The sequence below is a fragment of the Patella vulgata genome, chromosome 7 (genome assembly GCF_932274485.2).
Source record: "Patella vulgata chromosome 7, xgPatVulg1.2, whole genome shotgun sequence".
Classification (NCBI taxonomy): domain Eukaryota; kingdom Metazoa; phylum Mollusca; class Gastropoda; family Patellidae; genus Patella; species Patella vulgata.
In genome coordinates, this window is record NC_065885.2 from 13,265,281 (window position 1) to 13,285,238 (window position 19,958).

General features: G+C 36.6%; 1 protein-coding gene across 1 annotated transcript; it reads right to left on the reverse strand.

The window, feature by feature from the left end:
- Nucleotides 1-1,253: 1,253 nt before the first annotated feature.
- On the reverse strand, nucleotides 1,254-19,450 carry LOC126828514 (amidase). Its single transcript, XM_050558309.2, has 11 exons — nucleotides 19,334-19,450; nucleotides 11,259-11,366; nucleotides 9,460-9,586; nucleotides 8,686-8,858; nucleotides 7,883-8,022; nucleotides 6,735-6,935; nucleotides 6,036-6,110; nucleotides 5,404-5,563; nucleotides 4,924-4,986; nucleotides 3,077-3,364; nucleotides 1,254-2,227 (listed from the first exon to the last, which is right to left on the reverse strand). The coding sequence occupies exons 1-11, from the start codon at nucleotides 19,347-19,349 to the stop codon at nucleotides 2,034-2,036; spliced, it is 1,545 nt and encodes a 514-aa protein (XP_050414266.2). The 5' UTR covers nucleotides 19,350-19,450; the 3' UTR covers nucleotides 1,254-2,033.
- Nucleotides 19,451-19,958: the final 508 nt, after the last annotated feature.

A 19,958-nucleotide genomic window follows, 5' to 3' on the forward strand; every position in this document is an offset into this window, starting at 1 on the left:
GTCAAATATTATGTGACACAGCACGAAATGGGATATTATTCCGACCCTTTGTCAATCGTGGAATTTAATTTTCTGACTTCACTTCACGTTGTGTACTTTTGTGTAGATAAAATTCCTGAACACTGTTTTGTTCTAAAATCCTTGTTATATAATAACTACAGGTATGATATTACGAAATCCATTATACGTTATAAACGTATCCAGACCTACTTCTGTAACACTACATGGTCTTTGTAGGACTTCCACCTGGTGTCACATACTATTGCAGGCTGACAAATGTTACCTGCTAAGGATCTACATGTTGTCTAAATTAAACCAAATTGCACAATGTCTAATAAAGAGAGTGAAAGCATGACTCATAGACGTACTATCAACCATCCTGTCCTACTTTGGATACACATTAGGAAAATGTGACTAGTTTCATAAGAATGGGGTCAAGAGGGAGGGGGGGGGGCGGACGACCCAAGACCATATTTTGTTCATCTGACATTCTGACGCCATGGGCCTTTACCGTTGACATGTAAACAATAGCGTTGTTCAATAAGAGGTCGTGGCACAAAGACACTCAAATCAGACATGGCGACCTCCACAGAAACCTTGACATGAACGAACCTTAAACTTTACAACTCGATTATCACAGGTAGACATTTTAGCTGTTAGTTTTGGTATTCATGATGATATTTCCTATCGGAGAATCTAAGAGGTCCTCGGCTGGATATAGGCTTTGCCGAGTGTTGCGGTCCTCTAGCACTTACTATTTGAAATCAGGCTTCATTGGATTGGTGCAAATGGGAATCGTCACAATCTGATCAAAACACAGAGCCTATATCGTTTCATTTTTTATAGTTCAAAATTTCGTTTTAATTGCCTTTACTACACTAGGATCTGGAAGAGTTGTTATCATTGACGTGTTCTGGATGATGTGAGGGATTAGACAATGAAACGGTCTGTTACGGCGAGCTTTTGGCGTGAGGTACACGGAACTGTGGATAATCCACTAGAAACATCAGTGCTGATTGGTTAATCAAATGTCTGACGTCAAAGGGTGAAAAGCCGCTCTTATGACCTCAGACGCGACCCCCCAAAACAACTGGTCAGATCTCCATGTAGTGTAGGCCATCGAAAGTGTAAAAAAAGAAAAGAAATAAAGGTCTGTATTTGAATCAGATTGGAATGGCCGTTAACGTAACTACAGTTTAGAATAAATTGTCAGAGACTTCTATTAAAACAAAACAAGACACAGAAAACAAGTGTAACAATACAATGTTGTTTAATGGAGTTCAAAAGAAATTAATGATTATATTAACCACAACCTTCGACCAAGAAAATAATAACAATCTACATTGAACCATTCGGTCAAATCCATCCCGTTAAGCTTTATAGAGCCGTAACGAAGACAGTAAACATGTTTCATGCTGCATATTAATTAAATCAAGGAGTGCTAGACTTTACAATGTTACTGTTTTTTTACTTCTACTATTCGGATTTTGTTCTAAATATTTTTACACCAAAACTCCTGACATCACTGCTTTTAACAATACGTGTGACACTTGAACATGTGGGTTATTGTTAATAAATAAAGCAGCTTGCTATATTTTGATTTATTACACAATATAAGTGATATTAAAAGATGTGCTTCTTTAAATAAATTTACATGAAAATCTCTGACCTACTACTTTACTGTGTGATACCTAGCAGTGTCGTCATGAATGGAACAGTCGATTATTGTAAATAAACAAAACAACGTGGTATATTTTGATTTATCACACAATGTAATTGATATTGCGTATGTCATGCTCAGCGATATTTTGATTGGTTTCTTTGATTGCGACGTGTGTTTTGTTTTTGATTGATAATAATTGAAGGCCTAATCGAATATGATGTAAGCCATAGGGGGAGAGATACCAAGGTGTGATCAAACCCTGTCACGCTTAGTAACTTTATACTTATTGTACTTTATTACAACCCTAAATAGTTATATATTAAAATATTCTGCAAAACTGAAAATATAAAGCGAAACTTTAACTTTCTTCTTATTTTCCATCTCGAATTTTCTCAAACGCTCGTGCCACTTGTAATACTGTTGTTTCATCAAAATGGCGCCCCACGATCATCATACCAATCGGAAGTCCTTCAATATTTCCCGCGTTTATAGAGAGCGCGGGGTGACCAGTTGAATCGGCTGCTGCTGTATTAGTTACCATCGATAGTGCTGTGTCAAAGAATTCTGAAATAGAAATATCATCATCATCATCATCATAACAAGCCATCAGCGAGACTGGTGTCACAAGTCCCAAAATAAACCGGTCAGATGGCGTATGTTACTTAATTTCACATTTATATATTTTAAAAACATCGAGCAATCAAACTGCATACGAGTGTATCTATACTTAGAATCAAAGGTATTGTGTCACAACGCATCTACAAATCAAACTGATTATCCTTAGCGGTAAAGGTTAATCATTGAACGCAGTCAAAACATTCACCTATCGAACACTTATGCCAAGTTGGAACTTTCTAGCTCAGTTAAAGGGACAATAACACTCTTGCTGGCTTGACAGCTCCAGAAAATAAAGAAATACCCTTATGCTAAGTACTAGATGTGTTAGTGTCCTACCTGTTGTGTAAATTATCCATTAAATCCCATTTTACTTGTTCAAAGGGTTCAAAAATATTTTTAAATCCAAGTCACATTTGAAAAGCTTTACGTCAGGCTTTTCAAATCATTTAGTTGAATTTTTCCAATTTTTTAAATTAGGTGTGTTAAGATGAAATTTGTATCATCAATTAATTGGAATATTGTTAAATAGTACAATTTGTTGACCAGAATAAAGATTAGAACATATTATTCAGTTACAACAAGAGTGGTATTGAGCCTTTAAAAGTAATTGTATTCCAATGTCCTGACCAATAATTTCGCTTATCGATACTAGGCCTAAGTAGAAACCTTTCAGCATTGGACTTAGTGAAGGCACCGATATAAAACTATAGTCTCACCCAATTAGAATCAAAGTTATCGTGTTCCAAATATAGGCACATCCTAATTAGCACACTAAATAAATCTCTAGATACTTACCAGAAGTTGAGCAATCGGCTTGTGGAAGTTTTGATGCCTTATATGGTAAAGTTGGTAGAATTAAGACATCATATTCCTGTAGAACTTTATCATAGGCTTGGGTTAATACCGTGGTCAGGTTCTGGCCTTTCGCATAAAATTTGTTACCATAATTTCTGTTCATATATTCTCCAACCAAACACAGCATTTTAACAACTTTGGAATTATCATACGGTCGAGTTGTCCGTCCACGGAAATATGCTTCCTGTAGCGACGTTGCGTAATACCCTTTCCATTGGTAGCCGTTTCCTGCAATTAAACAATTACTTATATGTCCCAATTTTCAAAATCACGAATGCAACCAATTTGAAAGTTATTTTAAGGTTCGGCATAAATGTTGCAGTTTAAATACATCATAGCATTGTACGTAATTAAACCTGTATTGCAAATGGTTAAATATGTTACGTAAAGAATTCAGGTTATCTAAACCATGTCGCCTTAGAAACACGCTTCGTTTAAGTATTTTTGTCTTACTCATGTTTCTTGCTCATACTGATTTACAGTTGCATAGCATATTGTATTTAATACTGTCGACAAAATAAGAGGTAAAATTAACTGTCGTTGCCTTGCATTTAGAATCAAACGGCTGGATACCTATCTAAATTGTCATGTTGGGATTTCCTAAGTTCGATCAGTATTGAATATAGAAGGTAACTTCCTTTTAGGTTATTTGGATTAAACCACAGATTACGGTGTATCATTGGGATTTCACGCCTACCTTACTTTCTTACTTCTCTGCAGAGGATCAAAATATAAAATTCATACGTGCATCTAGATCCTCATACATCATGAGTAAACAGATTTATAGAAGGAATGTGTGGAGAAACTATGAAAGCATTTCTCGCGGTCATCAAATAACCTACCAAACCATGTCTCGGGGTCATAATGGGCCCTATTAAGGCACGTCCCGAGGGTCTTAAATGACCATATTGAAGAATGTCCAAAGGTCATAATGAAACCTATGAAAGTATATGCCGCGTAGGTTATAGTGAAAGATATCGGATAGATGGATGATCTATCCTCGTATCCAAGCTTGAGTCAGAAATCTCTTGGTGGTTTCCATTAGTACTCGAGATTTTAATATGTCTGATGTGCTGGATATAGAGTGGTAGTCAAGGGGTATAGGAAACTAAACACTCGAATAGCGTCCAACTGGATTAAAAATAATATCGGTAAGTCTTCAAACGAAAAAAAAATGAAATGGGGTTTAATGTCCTACTGTTCTGCTCCGACTGGGCTATGAAGACGGGCATACGCCATACAGTATGCTATGATCGTGAATTTTTGCCCGAGCAACGGCGCTACGGCCTATTCTTATATGGAATTCCAACTGCCACGCGGTCTTTTACGTGTACTCCAATGTGTGCACGGGACCTATGATTTTCGTTTCATCCGAACGACCAGACAGCTGTACTTGTCAACCCCTCTGCTCTGCACCACTGACAAGGGAAACCCACGCCGGAAAATCCCGAAGGACGTTCTCGGGTATCACCGGGATCGAACATGCGACCTCCAGACTAGCGGGCCAGCGTCTTACTCACTTAGCCAAGTCTTCAAACCCACACGATTCTAGTTATTTGGGTAAGATGAAAATCCCCAGTGGACCCGGGTACAAGAATCGCAGAATAATAGAAGGAAGTCGTGGAATAATAGAAGGGAATGCTTTGTAGGAGTGGCCGTAGAAACAAAAACCGTGTACGTGTTAGTATCTAAATCACCCCAGTATTCATTAAAGAGACTATAAACCTTATTACACCCGCGTCTTAAACAATACAAGACACATCAAACAGTGCGCAAAAATTACTAACCATTTCCAAGGATCATGTTATTATATGCTCCCTGCATGCATACTCCTGTCCAAATAGCGGATGCTGAAACAAATCAAACCAAGGAAGTCTTAATTTACATTTAGGAGATGTTTGGTTATATCAGTGAAAATTAACAATGTTTATAACTGGTATGTGCCTTAATAGGAACCATTATGATCCCGAGACATGCTTTGATAGGTTTTTTTATGAGATATTTGGTTATATCAGTGAACATTAGCAATGGTTATAACTCTTCAGTCCTGTTAGAAGATGTCGATAGATGCTAGAGAACTTGGCATTGATGGATAATCCAGCTCTATTATCAAGATGATGCAGTTACTTTACGGATATACCCTCTCTCTAAAGGATACATTTCACTTCCAGAATATGTCTAAATGTAGATTTCGTGCATGAGTCAGTTTAATGAATACACATGTTGTACATTTAAATATGTGACGTATTGAGATCAAAAGAACTTACAATCCAAATGCATCGGTACCGAAACCTTTTCAACTTTAGCTCCAGCCTTTGTTAATGTCTGGGCAGCCTGTTCTACCAATTGAGCGACGTCTTGTTCCGTACAAAGTGAGAAACCTTCTTGTAGCAGTCCAATCTTTTTCCCGCTGATACCTTTATCTAACTACACAATAAATGAATGAAATGGAGGTTAACGCCCCACTTTGCTGCAAACTACAGATATCAATTTGTCTAAATATTTTCAGTATCAGTTGTCATTTTCAGCATAATGTATTATATATGTAATTAGTTTCTTTCTAAGCTTAATGGGTGGGGTGGGGGTTGGATGGCCGAATGGTTAGCACATGCGCGCTGTATCATAAGGCCTGTCATTGAGTCAACTGGCGTGGTTTCGAACCCCCGTCTGTACGTGACAAGGATTAGGGTCGCCTGTCCACTGATAAAGACCCCTACGCGCAAGCGAATTATTGAAAAAAATTAAACCATGTTAGTCCCGAAATGACATAGTTTGTGTCGAGTGGACGTTAACCCCCCCCCCCTCTCCCTCTCTACCTCTCTCTCTCTCTATCTGTCTCTCTCTTTCTCTCAGCTTAATGCAAATATCTACGTGGCAGGGGAGACAAACATTAACTTACTAAAGTGGTATATGGTTCAACTTTTAAATCACGTGGTTGTCGTGGATCTCGTCCTTCATCGTAACCAGCGAGAACCTGAAACCAAATAATATATGCAATTACAGATACACCGTGGCCGTAATAGTAATTGGTGTAATGTTTTTATTTGTATTCTAGCACTTAACGAATTCCAATGCCTAGACATCTTTTACTTGTTTTTCATATTGTCATTTATTTTGCCTCAGACAAAATCAACTGGTTGATTTTTTTTTAATTTACCATTAAATACCATTCTTGCAGTTTCTAACCTCATATAATCCAAATCAACATTTTATATGAATACAGTGAATATTTTAAAGCAAACCATATGAATAAATAAACATTTATCTTTTCTAAAGAGTTAAGCAGATGATCTTCATAAACGAAATTAGTCAAGGTACTGATATTACGAAATTATACACCACGTTTTTTCATTGTTACTCAAGTAGACTCAGCGTTACCGTGTTACAAAGCATCGGTAAATCAAACTGCTTATATCTGTTCAGCCTTAACCGAGAAACCAAGTCAAGACGGTCAACCAATGAACATCTACACCAAGTTTTAACATATTACAGAATTATTGTCTTCCAAAATGTTTGAGCGACAATCAGACAGTACCACGAGTCAGTGTTAATAGTCCGACGCTTTCGCCATAAGGCAGTGACAATAAATAAAACCCACCTCTAAGAGAAGAGCACAATCGTGAACATTGGCTGCCATTGGTCCGAGATGATCAACTGTAAGTTCTATAGGCATGGCACCAGTATATGGTACAAGACCCCAGGTTGGTTTTATTCCTACTATACCTGACCATGATGCTGGTATTCTGATGGAACCACCTTGATCACCTCCAATAGCCAGATCTACCACCTTGCCAGCCACCTTAAAATTATAAATAAATCATGTTTAAAAACTATTTCTGGTCACTAAATATATAATGGTGACAATATTTACATTGTTTTAAAAAATCCTATCCCGTTAACATTAAATACAGCTATTTTATTTTATCAGTTCACTTGTAGGCAAGGGTATTTAAAAATGGGCGGAAGGCGGAAAACGTTGAGAAAATTCATCCTGTTAGGCTATCGACCATCTCCTTTGTCACGTACCCTGGAAATTGTATTGACGAATCGACGGACGTGGACTACATCACAAAAAGGCATGACTATGTGTGTATATATATGTGGGGTGGGGGGGATTTACCAGATAATTTCATACAAGGCAGATTATAACTTTCGTCATTTGAGGGTTCACAAGGGCCTTAAATCTGGAGAAGTAGTTCACAGAAATTGTTGCAATTCGACAGGTTGTTTCGTTGGACTAATTTAAATAATGCATATCAATTCCATACAGATCTTATGATAACCTTTGTCGATCGAGCGTTCAGCAAAGTAAAACAAGGACCATAACTCTACTAGTAATTGACAGAAATTGCTGAAATTCAAAAGGATTCTTTGTTTCACTAATTCATACATATCGAACGATAGCTATTGGCGTTCGAGCGTTCACGAGGTTCAACAAAAGGAAACAAAGACCACTATAGACATAATTAACGGAAATTGCTGAAATTCAATTGGCTTCTTCGTTTCACTAATCTAATTGATGCATAGAGCTCGGATGTTTACTTTTGTCATTAGAGCGTTCACAAAGTTCAACAAAGTGATACAAGGGCCACAACTCTAGACGTTATTAACAGAAATTGCTCAAATTCAATAGGATGGTGAATATAATGACGGTCTATTATCAATTTCAAAACGATGGACTGTTGAATCGTCTAAATTATTAACGGCAGATCGACGGTCATAATAAATACATCAAGTAAAACTGACCAGGGCTGCGCTGCCTGAACTAGATCCACCAACAGTTCTGGTCTCATCAACCGGATTCCTCACTGGCCCGCTAGAACAGGTACTACTACATCCACTGAAGCACTGGTCCTCACACGCTGTTTTACCCAGAATTCTTCCCCCTAGACATCACATTATATTATACATATTACATACAATGGCATTACATATTATATTAAATGTATTAGATATCATATTGAACACATCATATTAAATACACCAGATATCATATTCAGTGTATCAGATACCATATTAAATATATGAGATATCATATTAAATATATCAGATATTTTAAATATATCAGATATTTTAAATATATCAGATATTAAATATGTCATATTAAATATATCATATAAAATGTATCAGATATCATACTAAACTTATCAGTCACATACTAAATGTGTCAGATACATACGAAATTAAATGTATCAGATATCATATTAAAATGTAATGTATCAGATACATTAAAAGGAATTTATCAGATATTATATTAACTACAAAGAATATTAAATATACCATATACAATGTAATATGAATCAGATATCATGTAAAATGAATAAGATATCATGTAAAATGAATCATGTAAAAATGAATCAGATAAATGCTAGGTATCAGATATCAAATTCAATAAATCACATATATTCGAATGTTTATTATGTCACATTCATTGTAGCATAGTAGATATCACAATTTATTTAATGTAACAAACAAACACGGTCGTCCAGTGACCAGTTCACAAGGTCCAAGACGTTTGTTATAAAATGTTGTAATAAAGTAAGTCTTACCAGCGTCTAGGACTCTAGTGACGACTGTAGCATCAAATTCTGGTACATAACCTTCCAATATTTTACTACCATTCATCATAGGTACTCCTGCTACGGCAATGTTGTCTTTAATACCCACAGTTTTACCTGCCAATTTACCTGTAGACGCACCTTTGATATCACATTTCCAACTCCTGATAATATATCAATGTGGAAAATGAAATGAAATGAAATGGGGTTTAACGTCCTACTGTTCTGCTCCTAAACTGGGCTAATGAAGACGGACATACACCATACAGTGTGCTTTGAGGGAAATTTTGCCCGGCCTACTCTTATATCCAATTCCAACTGCCAAGGGATCTTTTACGTGCACGCCAATATGTAGGTCATACGTCTTTTTAGTAACTAAAAACTAACCGTTGCAGATTTTGGTATAAAATCACGGTTTTGTTTTAATTTAATACCGTCAAATACCAAAAGTGACCAATTTACGAGAAATCAATGTCGAATTTTAATTATTTTATAAGACAAATCCTATATAGTCATTGTTTTGTTTGTATTTAATATTCAAATTTCTTTTCAAATCTGTTTTCAATAAAACATTTTTTGTGAAGGTCAACTATAATATGGAGTATGAAAGCTTATAACAGTGTTGCAGCTTCCAGGAATCAATTTATTATATTAATGATCGACAATTTACAATAATATGGGATATGAAAGCTTACAACCGTGTCGAAGTTTCCAGGAATCAATTTATTATATTAATGACCGACAATTTACTATTAATTATATTACCATGCATTATATGGGTTGTCATTTTCTGCTGGTCTGTAACCTGGAACTCTTGGATATTTAACCGGAAGTGCGGGTTCTGGAAGTTCTGATAAACGTTGGAAGGAAGTTGCTGTATTTTTAAATTGAGCTAAAATTTAAAATATTTTGTATATCAAGCACTGTTCCTCTCTTACTCGACACTTAAACCGATTACTTTGAAATTCCGAGGTATGGGAGCGAAAGGGTGACGATGAAATGCTGTGGAATGAGACCACTTTTAGAAGTGTCAATGAAATGAGCACCTCGGTGAAATTTTTATAACACTTGAAAAGACGTGTTGTTGGAATTGGTTCTAAAGTGTGGTAGCAATGAACACTTCAGAAAAGGAGGGGAAATGGCGTTTAACTTCCACTCGACACAAACGTGCTCCTTCCGGGACTAACATATGGTTCAATATTATTTATATTATTCACTTGCGCGTAGGGGGTCTTTAGCAGTGGGAGGAAACCGGAGGGCTCGAAGAAAACACACGAGGCTGGACAGGCGACCCTACTTCTTGTCACGTACAACCCGTGAATCGAACCCACGCCAGTTGACTCAATGACAAAACGTACGATACAGCGCGCACGCGCTAACCATTCGGCCATCCAACCCCCACACTTCAGAGGAAGTGAACATTTGGTAAGGGGTGCTTGTGTGTTAATATCTACTCTGCACAAATCAGGTTATTTCGGAACTAGCATACACTAGGGAAATAAAGCTCTCATGTAATTTATATAACTAGTGTCTTCAATAGTATATGTAACTACTATATTATGATTTTACGGTATACATCAATATCAATTTAGTCCCAAAATGACCTAGTTTGTGTCGAGTGGACGTTAAACCCCATTTCTCTCTCTCATCAATATCAAAATCAACCAAATGAAATGAAATAACAGATGGTGAATATTTTATTACAACAAGCAGTCTAAAAATACATAAACTTGTCTTCTTGCGATAAAGCTAACCAATCAATATTACCTGGCAACCGTCATTACATTAATACTAATGAAGCCGAAGACAATTCACATTATGTATAATAAATGAATGATAAAACATGTATATTATGTCGATAAATGTCACACCATTTGAATACGCTTATGATCGAGGAAATGACAACTGGAAAGTAAGATAAGAATGTGAGAGAGGGAGAAATGAAATGAGGTTTAACGCCCTACTTTCCAGCACCATCCGGGATATTATAGAGAGGGAGAAATGGGGTTTAACGTCCACTCGACACAAACTAGGTCATTTCGGGATAACATATGGTTCAATTTTATTTCCATAATTCGCTTACGCGAAGGGGTCTTTAGCAGTGGGGGGAAACCGGAGGACCCGGAGAAAACCCACGAGGTTGGACAGGCGATCCTACTCCTTATCACGTACAACCGGGGATTCGAAACCACGCCAGTTGACTCTACGACAGACTTTATGATACAGCGCGCACGTGCTAACCATTCAGCCATCCAACCCCCCTTCAATATAAGGCTAGATCTCGCCTTAACTGCGTAGTAGATGTTGTAAAACTCGTGGTCGTTGCTTCAGGAACATGGAATTCCCGTAGTGCAGGACGGAGAGCCTGGCAAGTACGGATAGTACGAAAATCTGAAATCCCGTGTAAGCCGTATAGTCGCTGCTCGGGCAATATTTCCTTCATAAGACGTTAAACCACATTGCATTGCATATATACACATGCACATAAAATATGCACACGAATTGTATTATGATTGCGCTAGATTATCAAAACAAATATTTGTAACATAATCAATCAAGTCTACCTGTTATAGCCTGTATTTCTTCTGTTGTACATTTTAAATTTAATTCTTCTGATAATTTCTGTAAATCATCTTCGGTAGGTGGACAAACAGCTGGTGATTTATAGAAACCTACAAGTATACATAGAAATCTTTAATAAATTTATATAAACCTATAAGTATGCATATACAACTAATAAATTATTAGTGCACTATCATTGGGGCTTGTTGGGATGACAAGCTAAAATTGTTTACAATATCATGCCATACTCTCTACATACTTGATCACGGATTCTCTTTATTAACCTATCCGCGCGGTGTACCTGAACTTCAGAAACCTGGTTTTCCAATATTACTACCTATGGGCATTTAACACCAACGAAGAAGATCTTCAAGTACAATAGCTTGATAATAAGAAGCCGTTTTTTAAATCCCCACATGCGTTCAACAAAATCGAATACACCTGTATATCTGAACTAAATGATGTTTCCGAATAGCGCTAAATCACATAATAGATCACTTTTCCAATTTACCAGAGAAAATGTTTGGAGTGTTCTATTTAAAGAAATGATTCAAACACAAAATCACATATGTCACGTCCTATTATTTTGACCCCGTATGTTCTTATCTTATGACCTGGGCATTAGAGGCTATAATATGCCCTTTAATACTAACTTCAAGTAGTTTGGATTACCTGTGTCAACTTCAACCGGGCACTTTTATTACACACGAGATATGATTAACCAGATCCATAATTATATAGAGCGAGTCAGACCAACTACGGCCACGGTCGCCATTTTGTGACCCAAGTTACCCAGTGACAACGAACAGATTGATAGTTCTACCTAAGATATAGTGGTTAAGGGGCAGTAACTGTGTAAGAATATGTAATGGTATGGCCACAGATCACTAAATATTTGCCCATTGACTTTAATGTTAATTCTCGTCTCTTAGACCGGCTCTAATTTTCGTTGGGTAGAACGCTTTCTACCACAGATGGAGCAACATGTGGCAACCTCTTGCCCAAAAGCACGTATGGGGTTCACTTGAGATACACAAGCTGGAAGTAGAGACAAGAAAACATACAATTTTGGACCCTATATTTTAACCTAACCAACCTCTCAACTCTTGTATCCTTCCGCTTCAAAATCATGAATATTCACCAAAACCTGGTAGAAAATGTATTTTCAAACCTTTTTCTTCGATTCTACACCAAAAAGTCAACAAAAATCGCCATGCAAAAGGGGGAAAAGGGAAAGGGAGAGAAAGACTAAAAATAACTTTCGACCTACATTCGTGGGTGACGGCGTAGAAATATTTGGTGAGCTGTGTCCGTATAGCTCTAAGATTAGATATTTTGTTACTCGATCACAAGTAAGACAACTAGTTGTTGGTTCAACAGTATCTATATATGATACATGTGGGTATGTGGTTGACATATGATATATCTAAGATAGATTGCTATTTTACTACATACTACTGTTTCATTTGTCTTTGAAGCAAATTTTAAAATTTATAATATAAATGTTGTGTTGTACACTTGAGCGACATGAAAGGTTGTCTTTGTCTCATGAATAACATTACTACCTGCGACGCGTTATTTTCAGATATATGTTTGCAATAGTAACCGAATACTAATAAGCCCATTTATATCCCATGCGTGTAAATTTTGCATTAACCCTGAATTAATTACACCACAGAGTATAAATTTCAGTGTAATCGTCACACTTTAAGATTATGTTATCAATTATTACAGTCGCACCCACATTTTTGTTGACCTGAACACTGTCCACATATTAATCCAAAGTCTGTATACGGTTGATCTTTGATATTTTGAGATACACAAATTTGAGGTAGCCTAGTACCGTAACCAACCTTAAATCTGTCAGATAATATCAATTCTAACCAGGAACTACATTCGAACCGAGATAGAGAAATTAATTGGTGGTCTGCATCCAATGGTAGTACTATATGTATGACACGTCATATGAGATTCCCTACAATTTTATTAATCTCTTTAACCCACTAAAATCGATCGTCAAGGCAGTGGCTCTATATGTGTTTTTTGACTTTTGATAAGAGATCTTAATCAAATTTGGTGGCAACTACATGTAACTGAAACCCTATGCATGTAGATATACATGTACTATACTGTTCATGTGGATGTATTACTTGTGCGTTCATGTATGTGTTGTCTATGTAATATGCATTATTAAATGTATATGACTATGTCTAAATGTATATGTATGCATTCTGTCCATAATGGACGTTTTGATGCAATAAACATCTTATCTAATCTAATCTAGACTATTAATATTTCTTATTTTGTTACCAGGAATGTGGTAATTTGTGTTAAGACTTTGGTGTTGGGTCGACGAAAGTGGGTTTATTTTTGGTGAATAATTAATGATTTTAATGCAGAAGGATAACATATATTGACGCATATATTAACTCAAGATTTTCATGGTGAACCTTATACATGCTTTTAAGTAAGACGTCGCCAAGAGCAGATTTAGTTCTTGCATATTGCATATGCGTATATACCAAAATCACTTTCGTCGACTCTACATCAAAGCTTCTATAGATTTTAAAACATTTGCAGAATGCTATAGTATTTCTCTAGATATAAAACCTCCAACATGTAGGTAATGCTACAGTATTTGTTCTGTATTTGGGGCTAATATTTACTACAAGTCACTCCCACCCCCGCGCCCCAGCTCCGCCCTAAAGAAACAACATTGAAACAAATCAAAGTCTGTAGACTACGACTGTATTTCAGTATTTCATTCTGTAGAAAATGGGATGCGCCCCCCCCCCCCCAATACCCTATCGAAAACTACACTGGTATTCAATAGGACGTTTTGCTTTGGGTAAATATTACCCGGGCCATGCATGTGTTAGTATTACTGTATTACTATGTATTGTTTAATGGTCGAGAGCGAGACATTAAGTAATATATTGTAACAACATGAGGGCCGTAGGTATGGTGGCTGATAGTGGCCATGTTAAATCTCGCCCTTGGCGCAATCATACGACACTTAACTCTGTCGTATCATCGTGTTATTTTTATCCTAACGTCGAGATGTCGACTTATTGGCATAGTCTCTTTCTACAAGTCACAAAAATACAGCTGTACTCATTACACTCATTACATCAGATTAGATACAATAAGACTCGTCAAAAGAGATAACAGGAAAGTGTTGATTAATTATTCGTTTTCTCAAAATAATGAAACATTTTGCGCCCAAAATTGAATTATTGGTATTATATTCAAAAAATCTAGAATTATAATAGCAGGACAAAAGTGAGTCAGCTATGTTAATTCCTTGAATAAGAAGTGGTGTCGGTAGGTATCGAACAAGCATGCATTGCCTCGTGTACGACACCCACCGATACTTAAAGATTACTGAAGCGATAGTTTAGAAACGATTTTAGAAGATTTCCAATTTATTTTATTAGAGTGGGAAGGGGATTATATAAAACCTCAAATCAGATCACAGAAAATCACTGCATTGGTGTAGCACGCCATCCCAATAAGTGCAGGGGAGGTTTTTTATGAGGTGAAGAAAGCGATTTGCAGCTGTTATTGACCTTATCGCGTATTCATCCGTTTGGCATCACTAATGGGATCGGGGCCTAGATGATTAAAAATAGGCCCAGTATTGCCTTCAGCTATGAACACACTCCGAAAGTCCCCTACGCACCCCCCCCCCCTCTTATTTTGTTTAACAAATAATTTCGGAATCAATAAAATGGCAGGTCCCTATCAATGATGTTTGATACGACTGGAAATTAATGTGTCTAAAATTGATTAAACAACATAGGGTAGTAAATATTACATTTCGAATCCGTATCAATGATACATTTACTCAAAATGTTCCTTCTAATGGATCACCATTTAACTTGAAAACAAGGGAAGCAGCCGATCGAAGAAAAAAAGATTTTAAAAAAACAAGTTTCAATATGACAGTCGTGGTTCGGTCATGCATTTACATCCGTGGGTGTCATCCTTTCTTTGAAAGTAATGATTGTGCCAAATTTGAACAAAGTCCATCTAGATTCGCGGCCTGTAGGTAAAGTGTTGACAGATAAAACGAAAAAAAAAAACAGACCTATAAAAATATATTTTCTAAAACTATTTTAATTTTGAAATTATATTATTTTCACATTTGCCAAGCGTTTTAGCGAATAGTTATAGAACGGGCCTTGTCGATTAAGACTATAGCGCATGTGCAATGTGCAGTTTTAAACTTCCGAGACGACAAGTCGACAAGTCGATGATACGACAGTTTCGCTTTTTGTCGTGCCGTCGTATCATCGACTTGTTGTGGCGATAAGTCGATGATACGACGACACGACAAAATTGGGTCGATGACACGACAAAATCACGCGATCTTACGACAGTTTGTTCTGTCGTAAGATCGCGTGATTTTGTCGTAAGATCGTGTGATTTTGTCGTGTCGTCGTATCATCGACTTACAGTGGCGATAAGTCGATGATACGACGGCACGACAAAATCACACGATCTTACGATAAAATCGGGCGATCTTACGACAGAACAAACTGTCGTAAGATCGTCTGATTTTGTCGTATCATCGACCTTATTTTGTCGTGATGATACGACAGTACGACAAAACACTAAACTGTCGTATCATCGACTTTTTGACTTGTCGTCTCGGAAGTTTAAAACTGCACATGCGCTATAGTCTTTATCTACAAGACCCTTCTATAAATAAAAAAACAAAACTGACACAGTTATATGGGACAACAATCACTGTTTTATTATACACAAGCACAACGTTTCGATAAGTATTCTCTTATTGTTATCATTGTGCTTGATAACGATAAGAGTATATTTATCGAAACGTTGTGCTTGTTTGTAATAAAACAGTGATTGTTGTCCAATATAACTGTGTCAGTTTTGTTATGTTTCCAATTGCTAAATGCCACTAAAGGATTATATTACCTTCTATAAATATTCGCTAAAACACTTAGCACATGTGAAAACAATATAATTTCAAAATTAAAAGAGTTTAAGAAAATATATTTTTATAGGTCTGGGGTTTTGGGGGTTTTTTGGGGTTTTTTTTTTTTACATTTGATCTGTCAACACTCTACCTACAGGCCGCGAATCTAGATGGAATTTGTTCAAATTTGGCACAATCATTACTTTCAAAGAAAGGGTTGCACTCTCGGAGGTAAATGCATGACCGAAGCACTACTGTCACATTGAAACCTGTTTTTTTTTTTAAATCTGTTTTCTTCGATCGACTGTTTCCCTTGTTTCAAGTTAAATGATGATCTATTGCAAAAAACGTATTGAGTAAATCTACGCTATCACTAATACGGATTCAATATGTAATATTTCTCATTACTACCTATGTTGTTTAATCAATGTTATACATGTTATTTTTCAGTCGTATCAAACATCATTAATATCATTTTATTAATTCTGAAATTATTTGTAAAACAAAATAAGAGACGTGGGGAGGGGGGCGTATGAGGCTTTCATAGTGTGTAATCATCTAGGCCTCGATTTAATTGTTTTTGGTGCTTGATATTTTGCGGGGGAGTCGCAGTGTAATAATATTTCTCATGTTTAATCAATTTTTGACATATTATATTCCAGTTGTATCAAACATCATTGATACCATTTTATTGATTCTGGAATTATTTGTAAAACTAAATAAGAGACGTGGAGTGGGGGGGGGGGGTATGAGGCTTTTATAATGTATTCATAGTTGAAGATATTACTGGGCCTATTTTTACTCATCTAGGCCCCAATCCCATCAGTGATGTCAAACGGATGCAAGCCTATATGCGATAAAGTCAATAACGGCTGCGAATCGTTTTCTCCACCTCATAAAAAAACTCCTGCATCTATTTGGGTGACGTGGGGGGGGGGGGGGGTATGAGGCTTTTAGAGTGTGTTCATAGTTGAAGATATTACTGGGCCTATTTTTACCCATCTAGGCCTCAATCCCATTAGTGATGTCAAATGAGAGAGAGAGAGAGAGAGAGAGAGAGAGAGAGAGAGGGGGGTTTAACGTCCACTCGACACAAATTAGGTCATTTCGGGACTAACATATGGTTTAATTTTATTTCAATAAATCGTTTGCGCGTAGGGGTCTTTAGCAGTGGGAGGAAACCGGAGGACCCGGAGAAAACCCACGAGTTTTGACAGGCGACGCTACACCTTGTCACGTACAACCGGGGATTCAAAACCACGCCAGTTGACTCAATGACAGGCTGCGAATCGTTTTCTCCACCTCATTCAAAAAAACTCCTGCAACTATTGGGGTGACGTGCTGCACTATGATAATGCTGTGATTTTAAAGAATGTGACCCGATTTGGTTTTTTTACAATCCCCTTCCCACCCTGTCTTCTGAAATCATTTTTAAACTATCGCTCCAGTCATCTATAAATATTGGTGGGTGTCGTACACATGGCAATGAATGCTTACTTGTTCGATACCTCCCGACACCACTTTTTCTTCAAGGAATTAACTTAGCTAACTCACTTTGGTCCTGCTATTGTAATTCTAGATTTTTTAAATATAATACCAAATATAATTCACTTGTGGACACAAAATGTTTCATTATTTTGAGAAAACAAATAATTAATCAACATTTTCCTACTATCTCTTTTATATTTATCAAATCTACTACTTAGGCCTATATATATGATGTAATGAGTACAGCTGTATTTTTGTGACTTGTAGAAAGAGACTAGGACAATAAGTCGACATCTCGACGTTACGATAAAAATAACACGATGATACGACAGAATAAAGTGTCGTATGATTGCGTCAATACTGTCGTGATGTCGTGCTGTCGCGTTATGAAAAGGGCGAGATTTAACATGGCCACTATCAGCCACCATACGTAGGCCCGAATGTTTTTACAATATATTACGCAATGTCGGAAGCTCGAGACCATTAAACATCTTAAAATACTGACACTCCGCACGAGCTTTTACGTCACACTAGTCCAATATCTCACTGGTAGGGTAACCCACCATAAATAAATATCTCCAAATATCTCGACAATTACGCCACAATATTTATATATATACCAAGCCTCAAATCAGTTTCACACAATTATAGTCACTAAATAAACGATCATGTTGTACTTAATAAGCTATGACCATTAATCATGTAGAAATAATAGACTGAAAACTGGTTCCAAGTGTCGTCCATAACATCCAGTCACTTTTGAGTAAAAAATAGGTTACGTGCCCTTGTTTTGAAATTAGTCTCGCTTAACCAGTCTATCGATCATTCTACGTCTGATTGACAGGTCGGGATAATCAAGACTACTTTTTTACGAAACATAACAGAAAGCTAGAACAAGAAATTGAATATAGAAATAAGCACTTTAGACAACTCAACAATTGTTTTAAGAAACTTGTAAAAGTAAAATGAAACATACTGCTAGTATCACGTTCCTGTCTAACCCGAGTGTTTCAGAGATATTATTTGTACTAAACCAAAAGATGCCGCTCTTAACGGTACAGTTAATGATAAAGCAATTTAAAAAATAAAACAAACGTAATTTCTAAAGCTGCTGTAATAACCAAGAAGCTAAATTTTACTGCTATTCAAAATCGTCAACAATAGATTTTTTACGGCTGTAATAGTTGATATATTTGTAGAGAATTGCACGTGCATGGCTATTTATCGACTCAAAGAGAGTGCGGGGTAGTCAGAAATCAGTTCGAGACACGCAACTGAAGCGTGCACATTTAGCCGTGTCGAGACCCACTTTTTGTAGAGTACGCGGGTCATCCTATCACTGGTATGAATAAAGTACTATTGGCAAGTTGCCCGTACGATTATTTGAAATAATGGTACGCCAACATCAAAGGGTGACGTCACATCTGTATTTTAATGAATGTATACTGTTGCGGTTTATTTCTCCAACAGTGACACAGCCTTATTTATGGAGGACATAAACTGATCATAAAATCCCAACTTATCTTCGTTAGAGTATATCAAATGGCGATAATTTATCTAGGGTCGTATATATGGTGTTGTTTTATATAAACACAGTTACATATATGCATTCTCTCGTGTTATCGATTTAGCAAAGATACATACCCTGTCCCGAGGCCATCGTTGGTATAGTTGTACTGTTGTCCGTTCTTTAGTTAGTCGGTCTTCGCTGTGGAGTCCTGAATAACGTTTGCATCTATAACTATAACAGTACACAGTACTTGAGCGTGCAGAATAAAGCCGTTTGAGGTCAAGGACGTTAAAGGTACCATACGGGTCACACGATATATATATATATATATATATATATATTGATACTATATATTACTAGTCTAAAGCTCGTTGCGTGTCAACTTCACATTTATATCGATCCGAATTAAGTTCATTTGCATGCAACATTAATGCCGGAAAAAAAATGTCACAGTTGAATTGTAAGTGTAGAGTTTCAACATTCACAACCGTATCGCTATTTTGCAGTAAATCAATCACGTCTTGCCTAGTTTTCAACACAGGCTTGGCTTTTGCTCTAAACATATTATTTTGACACTCTAGCTCACTGAATTTTTAAAAAGAACCTATCTAATTCGCTTTAATTTTTCGTTTTCTTTCAATGTTCTATTTTTGGCTGATACAAATCGACCCAAGCCGGATGTTTTGAATAGGCTATATATTATTATAAACAGGCTAAATATATCCATTTACTGTAAATAGTATAGTTTATTTATTGCAT